This window comes from Vanacampus margaritifer, chromosome 16, assembly GCF_051991255.1.
Source record: "Vanacampus margaritifer isolate UIUO_Vmar chromosome 16, RoL_Vmar_1.0, whole genome shotgun sequence".
Lineage (NCBI taxonomy): Eukaryota > Metazoa > Chordata > Actinopteri > Syngnathiformes > Syngnathidae > Vanacampus > Vanacampus margaritifer.
In genome coordinates, this window is record NC_135447.1 from 12,301,566 (window position 1) to 12,311,585 (window position 10,020).

The window sequence follows — 10,020 nt, forward strand, 5'->3', positions numbered from 1 at the left end:
GCAAATTAACACAACAATTAAATTTTTTAATCAGATTAATCACAATTTAGAATTTTTATTAATCACGATTAATCGCTGAATTAAAAAGGCTTTTTTTTTATCTAAGATTTATATGTTAATTCTTTTGACATTTAATGTTACAAGAAAGTCATTCACAGTTTTTTGATCCACTACATTTTCTCATCCTCTTTTTCTAATAATTACTTGCATAATTAAAAATGACCAAAAAATGACCCCAATATTTTAACATGAACAAATATTCTAAATGTGATTGGCTGGCAACCAGTTCAGGGTGTACCCCGCCTACTGCCCGAAGCCAGCTGGGATAGGCTCCAGCACCCCCGCGACCCTTGTGAGGAAAAGCGGTCAAGAAAATGGATGGATGATGGAAATATTCTAAATGTCATACGCAAAAATGTATCAAATGCTTTGATGACTTTAATGCATATAGTTATGTTAATAGCTCAAACACAACATGTTCTACCCTAAATAAACATAGCCATCCGCTGTCACGCTAAAGGATCATCTATGGTCAAAATTAATAGTGCGATTAATCTGTGTTAATTTATGATTAATGCGATCATTTTTTGTGATTAATTAATCAGTTAATGCTTTAACTTTGACAGCACATATATATATATATATATATATATATATATATATATATATATATATATATTAATATATTAATTATACACTCACACACACGCACACACATAGATGTGTGCGTATATATAATGTCATGGCAATGGACATCACAAAATGAGTGTGTGTGTGTGCCACTGGTAATCGAGGCCGCCGAGCACGTTGCCAGGCAACACATCCTCTTATTGAAAAATTGGATTATTGTGTAATAAAACTAATCCTATGAGAATGTGTTTGAACACATGTCTTGATGAAGCAGCATGCGGCTCCAAGTCGATTTGAGTCGCTGAGAACGAGAGTGGCTGAACCAGACCGCAATGAAATCCGGGGCGTTTATATTTTGCTCATATACTTGTACATCTTCTGGGTACTTTGGTGCCTTGAGATATGAGTCATAACTACGCTCATAGCTCACTCATATCTCAAATGATCCCAAACATTACCTTCGATGTTTTTTCTGTCTCAAAATCTGTCCGCGGTTGTCATTTCCAGCCTCTCGTTTTTACATTTATTTTTAATCCTATGAGAATGTGTTTGAACACATGTCTTGATGAAGCAGCATGCGGCTCCAAGTCGATTTGAGTCGCTGAGAACGAGAGTGGCTGAACTCCATTGTTGTTATTTCGGACCGCAATGAAATCCGGGGCGTTTATATTTTGCTCATATACTTGTACATCTTCTGGGTACTGTGGTACCTTGAGATATGAGTCATAACTACGCTCATAGCTCACTCATATCTCAAATGATCCCAAACATTACCTTCTTAAAATTTGTCCGCGGTTGTCATTTCCAGCCTCTCGTTTTTACATTTATTTTTAGGCAGTACGATCCACTTCATCGCCAGTGACTCAAACTCCCCCACCAAGACCAGCTGGCGACCGCGCTTTTTAGAAACCAGTCTCACAATCGGCCTCTTTCCCTACAAATGACTTTTATTTCCCCACGATTCAAAAGTAATGATACAAAGACTCGCAGAAGATGGAAGTGGCGCTTCAGTAACGACCGCTCCGAGTCCTCCAACACGAAGAGAGAGGTCGCCTAGCGGGGGAACACGCAGTTCCCGGGCGCCATGACAACGGCAGCTCGGCACAATAGAGACGTTGGGGATGAAATGGACTCCTCCTTTGAGTCAATTAGCGTCCTCTGTAACGTGAGAGTGCACACTAGCTAGGACGGGGGTTCTCAAACTGGGGTGCGGGGACCCGCTGATGGTTCAAGAGCAAACGGGTTGCGGGGTTGCCAACTTTTATTTTTGTTTTTAGAGAATATAGACATCATGTTCAGAATTAAAGGCCTAACAAAATGACATATTAATGTAGTTTTTATTATGATGTTTTGAGTTTTGTTTGTCAGGGCCTTTAAGGTGGTCTTTTTTTTTTTTTAAGGCGTAAGCATAACAAGCTGAAACTTTACCTTTACGCCCTTTCAGTTAGTTTTATCTGCTGTTTTCCCCCCGTTATTGCTGAAAGTTTAATAAGACCACTATAATTAACATTAAAATTAAGTTGTGTTTTGGGAATTGACTCATTAATTTAGGACTTTCTTTCCTTTAGGGTTAGCTTACAAACTATCTTGAAAAAATAAACTATTTTCTTGGGACAATAAACATTTCATTCTGACAAAAATACTTTTTAATTCTTGAAAAATATGACTTTATTCTTTTAACTTTCAATTTTTTGAATTTGTTTTTTTAATCTGAATTTATTCCCATATCGTTACATGTTAAATTTTGGGGTACAACCAACCCCTTCATATTTGAGGCTCAGAATAAGCAAATTCATCATACATCCATTAATTCATTAAATAATAATTCATTAAGTAAAATACATTAATTTTATTCTCTCACCAAAGCCATGTCTTATATGAAAATTATGCTTTGCTGCCATCTTGTGGCATCTTTTCGCAATTACAGTCATTAATTCCCGATTTTCGCTATTCACAGCAGCCCCTAAATGTTCCCTTGTGAGCAGTCCGTGCACCCAAAACGTTTGACAATCCCAATCCTAGACGGCAGTGCTCCGCCCCAAAAGGGGGAACGCGGAGGGGGGACCACAACTGTGCTCCAGTCTTCTCGTCCCGTGGCCCCGAATCCCCCCGGAGAACCCGACGCCAAGACCCCGCTCCCACCCTCCGCCGGGTCCAGTCCTGGCATCGCGGCGGGGCATTGTTGCCGTGGCGACGCTTGGCGGCACCGGGTCGTACGGGTTGAACGGCTTCAGGTCCACGTTGGAGAGGAGGTGGCCCAGCGAGTCCCAACGTTGCGATGAAGGCAAGCGGATGAGGGAGGAGTAACCCCGCTCGGGGCACACGGACGACGACGATGGCGGGGGTTTGCGCGTCTCTGTGCTCGGGTCCTGCTGGTCCCGGAGGGGCGTGGCCCGAAGCGAGGCAGGTTTCAAGTAGCCGCCGCCGCCTCCTCGTGGTTCAACCAGGACTTCGGCGTATGGCGGTGGAGGGTCTTCCATTAGCACCGCCTCCTCATAACAAGGCGGGTTCTCAAGTAGATCTGCTTCTGGAACAGACAATCAAATCAGTCGTCACTAAACTGCACGGTAAAAATTTTTGGACGTTTCTGGCAGTGAATGAGTGTTCATTTGAGTACATTTATTTCTCTATCTGTTTATTATGAGGAGCTTTACTAGCTGATGCGGCGCTTTTGGGTTTTGTCAATCCTGCAGAGTCATGATTCCATGAGCCCAGTCAGCATTTTCCATTCGTCAGCTAATTAGCAGCATTCCCACGTGTTTCATTTACCTTGAAGAACTCCGGCAAATGTCTCCGCACTCAGCAGAAGAGACCCGACAACACAACACAACACGTTCAGCAGCAGCGCGCGCGCCTACACACGCACACACTTGAGCATCGCGGCCCGCCGTTTGTTGCGGGCGTCTTATTTCTATCCGTCCTTGGTGTTTGAAAGGCAGGCAGGCATCTGTTTTGTTGAACTGTTGCCATGGATGCGCTGGATGTCGTCGTATTTATGGATGCGTGTGTGCCTCTGCGCCGGCAAAATAGCGTGCGGGAGCTTATTGTTCGCTGGCCTGCTTCGAAGCAGCAGCTGGGTGGTTAGAACGGCAATTGAAGCTTGTCTTTCTGGGAAAAACGAGTCATTGTGAAGGACTATGATTTGGCTTTTGTTCGTGAAAACTACACTTCTGAAGGCTAGCTGTGACAAGAGAGAGAGAGCTTCCTATGGATGAAAAACGAGCAATTGTCAAGCTTTTGCTTTGTGACGGCTTCTTATATTCTAATTCGAGGCACAACCAGCTGCTGTGAGTGAAAAACAAGAATTTGTGAGAATCGTCAAAAAAACAGAGAGCTTCACAATTGCTTGTTTTTCCTTCCTGTAGACAATTCTTCAGTTTTCATGTTGGTTTACTCGACATCTAGTTTTCATACATTTTTAACTCATTCACTGCCATTGACGGTTATAGCCGTCAAAAAATGATTTGAACAATTTCTATTAGTTTAACATTTTTTTCTACTTTTAACAAGAGTATGAAAACCTAGATTTTTTTTTTATTGTACATTTAGAACAGATATAAAATTTGGGATTAGTCGAGAGTTAACAATTGAAGTCATGCGATTAATTACAAGTAAAAATTTTAATCGCCTGACGCCCCTAATTTTTTAATAATTATCTCGTCAAGCTATAACATTTTTTTATTGTAATTAATCGCATGACTTCACTAGTTAACTCATGATTAATCACAAATGTTATGTCTGTTCTAAATGTACAATAACCCCCCCCCCAGGTTTTCCTACTCTTGTTAACAAAAGTGGAGAAAAAAATAGATGTCTACAGGTGAGGAACAAGCAACTGTGATTTTTCACAGTTGGGAGTTTTCCCACAAAGGCTAAATTAACACTAGCTTTGGCGCGTAGCCAGCATGAAAATCCGAGATATTTCGATTGGTGAAAAACAAACAATTGTGTAACTTCATATTTGAAATTGGAATCTGCAGATTTGGATTTGGACGACAACGCGGTAAGACTTCATTTCTTCTAGTTTGACTCGTACCCACCATGATAACAGGACAGCTAACTCCAGGTGAAAAACAAGCAATTGTGAATCTCCAGATTTGGGTTTGGCCTGTGAAAATGTCTTCCCAGTCTGCAACCCGGGACAGCAGTCAGCATTTGTGAAAATGACACTAGCTTGTCATTTGGTTATAATTGAAAACAACCCCCAAAAGGTCGGCCAAAAATGCGTCCTGAATTGAGTCTCACTGGAGCCGTTAAAATGTCCTCCTGGCTCGGGTTCAGCTGCTTCTTCCCTTTGAGTCTTCGTGCTGCCTGGATACTGAAGCCTCTTCATCAGTCTCGCTCCGACGCCACTGCAGACACCTTTTGCTTTTTGTGTGTGTTCCTTTTCTTATTTACTAGCACCACTGGCTGCAGCTGATGCTCTTTTTTTTTTTAAACATCCTTCTCATTTCTCTATTTCTTCGTTTTCTGTAAGGCGCATGCATCCCATAACGGCGCAAAAGGCACTCATCAAGGAAATGAAGTGGATGTATTGGACAGGTACAGAAGAAAAGAAAGAAGGCAAAAATGTCATTTAACCCTGGAGAACCCAAGAACCCTTTTCTTCTTTGGAAAATGATGAATTATACATTAAATGACTGCTATAAATTCACTGAACACCAAAATATATGTTTTTTTCAATTTTAACCCTTTATTCCCTAATTTAGGATTAGGGCGAAATTTGACCCTTTTGGGATTTAGGGGTATCATTTCGAAAAATCAGAACAACAAAAACTGTCAATAAACTATTTAGAATTTAAGAAAATAATCAATCAAATACACAGCTACATTGAACAATATATATTTTTTGTTTTATTTGTTGCATTTTAGAACTGGATTTTGAATGTACAAACACACTTTGGCCAATGGAAACAAGAACACGGGGACAAAATCACTGCTGGGAAAAAAAATAAAGGTCTTTGTTATTTGAGTAGCAGAATTTATAGGTGCCAAATTTGACCCCGTGGGTTCTCCAGGGTTAAGAAAAGGAAGGAAAGATGCAAAACAAAAAGCACATCTGAGGGTAGGACGGAAGGAGAGAAGGAGGTCAGGATGGAAGGCAAGAAAGGTACGAAAGCGGAGTAGGAGTCCGCATGTGTGAATCTTCTGATTTGGGTTTTGGCTTCCAATGATACATTTATTCTAGCAAGAAGAGTGAAAAACATACAATTGTGAAGCTTCAGATTGGAACTGTTTCCTGTGAAAGTGCATTTATAACATCTAGAGGTGTAAAAGGCGGGAAAAGCCAGAGCGTTGTTTACAGGTGAAAAACATACAATTGTGACGATTCAGGTCTGTCATCTTACCTGAGAAATCTATATTTAAATGTGCTTGAGGTGTAACCAACATGGAAACTGGAAAGCTAGCTACAGGTGAAAAACATACAATTGTGAAGCTTCAAATTTGGGATTTTTCTTTTGAAAAGTGCATTTATCCTAGCTAGAGGTGCAACCCAGAGCATTGTCTTCAGGTGAAAAACATACAATTGTGAAGCTTCACATTGACTTTTCCTAATAGCTCAAAGTTAAATGATGATACTATGTTAGCATTTAGCATACATGAACATGACGTGACCCAATTCCAATCCACTTACCCGCTGGCATGCTAACCCAGTTGGCTTCCGGCAAAGGATGAGAAACCTGAAGCGGAACAGACGGCGGCGAGAAGGCCGGCGGGTCCCGCGGCATCTGCTGCTGGGGCGGCGCCGGCATCGCAATCGGCGCCGGCACTGGCATCGGTGCCGGGGGCGCAAAGTCCGGGACAGGGGGACATCCCAGTGTCTCCGTCTCCACCGTCCGGAGACAGCGCTCCCTCAGGCGAGCCTCGCCGCGCCGCTTGAGGCGCCGCTGCAGGACGCTGCAGAAACAGCACAGCATGACCACCAGGGCCCACACCAACCAGAAGCCGGCAAAACAGGCCAGGAAGGTGGACGTGCCCTGGGACATCACCATGGCGTGGACGGACGGGGAGGCGGGAGGCGGGGCTTTGACGACTGAAGGCTGGGATGTGTTAAAAGACAGCCATGAATGTCAATGAAGTCGAGGGAGCTCCTCAAACGCGGCCAAACTCCGCAGGCTCGACGGTCACGTCTTGTCTTTTATGTGACACTCAACACCCATTCATTGTCTTTAGAGTCGAATGGATGCGAGACGGTGAAGGAATCCATTCTTCAGGCATTCATCCACTTGATGGTGGTGGTGCCTTCAAGACTGCGGGACGACCCGAGTCGCCCGGGGTGCCAAATTCTTCTGCCTCAGACCCCGGCGGGACACGTTGACCTCATGCGGATCTATAAAAAGACACACAGAAGAAGACAGGATAGAATAGAACAGAATTTTTAAAAAAAAAAACGACACAACTTCGGACATGTAAATCGGATTGCTGTCTACGGGTGACAAACAAGCAATTGTGAAGCTTCACATTTGAGATTTTCCCTCTAAAAACTAATTTTATACCAGTTAGACATGCATACAACAGAAAAAAATAAAAATAAATTGTGAATATTCAAATTTGGTTGTTCGCCAGAGATCTAGCAACAGAAGAAGAAAAAAATCTGCAGTTGTCTAAAGGGAAAAACAAGCAATTGTAAAGCTTCAGATTTGGATTGTGCCTGTGACTAGTTCATCAACTTGAGATGAACAAGCATTTGTGAAAATCTTCAAAACCAGAGGTCTTCACAATTGCTTGTTTTTCACCTGTAGGCAATTCCTCGGTTTTCATGTTGTTTTCACCTACAACTAGTATCCTGGACATCTCGTTTTCACAGGAAGAACTCAAAAGTGAAACTTCACAATTGCTTGTTTTTCACCATGATTATGAGAAGCAAAGCGCATGGCGGCACATCACCGTCGAGGCGAGGAGAAGCTGTTTGTTTGCAAATAAATAATACACCGTTTGCTTCCAAGGCAACACAATATCAAAACAGAAGCAATTTTTTTTAAATACACTCAACGAACGTGACATTTATTTCCTGTATTGTCTGCGATGAGGCGCCACTCGTAAACACAGCCTGGTTGCTTGTTGTACAGATTACGTTTCTTTAAAAAAAAAAAAAAGAGGCAGTCGAGAACAGAACGTCTTTACAATTGCAACTTCAACATGTCATTCAAAACTCCTATAATAAAACAAAAATACCAATAGAAGACACGAATGTTGTTGTTAATCAACGTCGACATTAAAAACTTGAAAGCCTTTGAAGTTCAAAGGTTCAAGAAGTGCTCAGGCAATCTCGCATTTTTTGATTCACATCAGAATTACGTCACAACTCCCAACAAACCCAAATTATGCCGATAAAGATGAGTTATAGTTATTTTTAATCATCGTAATTCTTATAAGACAAAAACAAGGGATACATAAATAAAACGGTAGTAGCATTTCAAGGTTCAACGCATTAACTATAAAACCCAACTTTTTCAATTAACATTAGAAAAAATACCGTGTGAGGGAAAATCCCACAGGAATAAAATATACCGAACAGAGAAACATTTTGTTAATTTTCAATCGGCTTGATTCTTTTGAGACAACAACATGAGGTAAATAAACGAATGTATTTATTGGTGAGTATGTGAACTCACGTTTCTTTTCCCCCCCCACAAACGCCGATGAAAAACACTTTGGGTTATTTTTAATCGACACGAGTCTAAAAACCAATAACAGTTCGGGGGGGGGGGGGGGGGGTCGAAACGGAAGCATTTAAAGGTTTGACACATAATTAGGTAAACTCACCTTTTTTCATTAACATGAGAAATACATCATGTCAACCAAAACACCCTGAGAGAAAAATACGCCGACGCAAGACGCGTTTGGTTTATTTTCAATAGGCTTGATTCTTTTGAAACAACAATATGGAAACAATACAGGAAATGGCAGTATTTTGAAATTTGGCAGGTAAACGCACCTTTTTTTTTCGTGAAAGGTTCTCCCCGGTATCAGCGAGCCATCCTCGTGTTGTGCTGCGCTCGTCAAGATCGAAAATGAGTCCCAACATCATCCCCCGCCGGCGCGGACGTGCTCACCCTCACCACTCTTGCTGCCCCTCCTCCGGCGAGGACCTCCTTTCCTTCCTCCCCCAACTCTTCCCTGCTTCGTGACGCCGTCTTTCCGTACGTATACGACGGGAATACTGATGGAGCTGATGGGGGGGTTTTCCAGGGACGCAGTATTTGGCAAGCACCAGACACAGTTGGGGCTTATGAGCCCCCCCCATCCCCTTCCATCCCAGCAGTAGGAGGTTGCTATTTTTGTTCTACTATGATAGTTATTATTATATACAACACAGATGGGCACTTACGTTTACGTGCCTTGGTAGGTGCTTCTATTTTGGCTTGCAACTGTCGGAAATGTTTTGATCAATTGGCCGCCTGCGGGTAAAAAATGAGCGATTGTGAAATTTAGACCAGTTGAAATCCATCAAGAGCCAATTGTTGTGTCCAAAAGTGAATAGCGGCATGTCATTAGCAAGTTGACGTCATGTTTCCTGCCATCAACAGGGACACCCTTCAAGTGAGGCACACACACATCACCCGCCAAAATATTTCAGGGTCACAACCCTACAACCTCCCTCAAGCAAAGTGCATTTTTTCCCACTTGGACAGTCAACCACTCATTGTGTTCTAAAAAGAACGAAAGCAAAAGATAAAGTTGTAAGGTTTTTTTAAATTCATTATTTAAGCTAAAAATAAAATCACTGTTGAAGCGCCTTGACACTGTTAGCATTGCTAGCGCTTGCCCACGCCATCTTGTGACCGATGCGTGTGTATTGCTCACACTCGCTGCGACTGCTCATACTGAACCTTACGCCACTTAGTCATCTACTTTGAGTCATGGCTCTCATTTTCTTTTCTTTTTTTTAACACGTTTGATACCAGGAAGTGTCCTTCATTCAAATAAAATGTCAAATATATCTAAGTGTCTATGACGCAAGGATGGGGGAAGATCCAGAGCCACTTTGAAGTGACGTCGGACTACACTGTCTAAAAACAAGATCATGTAGCGAAAACATTCGCATCCGCCATTAGAAGTTTTTAACGTAGACATTTTTGAAGTAGAGTTTGTGAACATGACGTAGCCTAAGCACAGGCGACAATGGATGGAAACGTCAAGATTTTTTAAATCCAGACTAATTAATTGCGAAAGTGATCATTAGTTGCAGCCGTTTGTATGTGTCGCTGATCTGTGTATGTTAAGTAGCAATTTTTTGAAGCTTTATAATCACACAACAGATATGCTAATTTATGCTAGGCTAGCCTCTCTATGGTGTTATTGTTTCACAATATATGTTAGCATTAAGCTAGTGGACTTTCATTGATTGTAACTATTTGGTGTTTAAATTTATGTGTAAACGGGGGT

The 10,020-nt window shown here is 41.9% G+C and overlaps 1 protein-coding gene across 1 annotated transcript; it reads right to left on the reverse strand.

Annotated features, from left to right (window-relative positions):
• Nucleotides 1-1,556: 1,556 nt before the first annotated feature.
• Nucleotides 1,557-9,381, reverse strand: prr7 (proline rich 7 (synaptic)). Its single transcript, XM_077545696.1, has 3 exons — nucleotides 8,570-9,381; nucleotides 6,266-6,961; nucleotides 1,557-3,157 (listed from the first exon to the last, which is right to left on the reverse strand). Exons 2-3 carry the CDS (start codon nucleotides 6,621-6,623, stop codon nucleotides 2,649-2,651), a joined length of 867 nt encoding a protein of 288 aa, XP_077401822.1. The 5' UTR covers nucleotides 6,624-6,961; nucleotides 8,570-9,381; the 3' UTR covers nucleotides 1,557-2,648.
• Nucleotides 9,382-10,020: the final 639 nt, after the last annotated feature.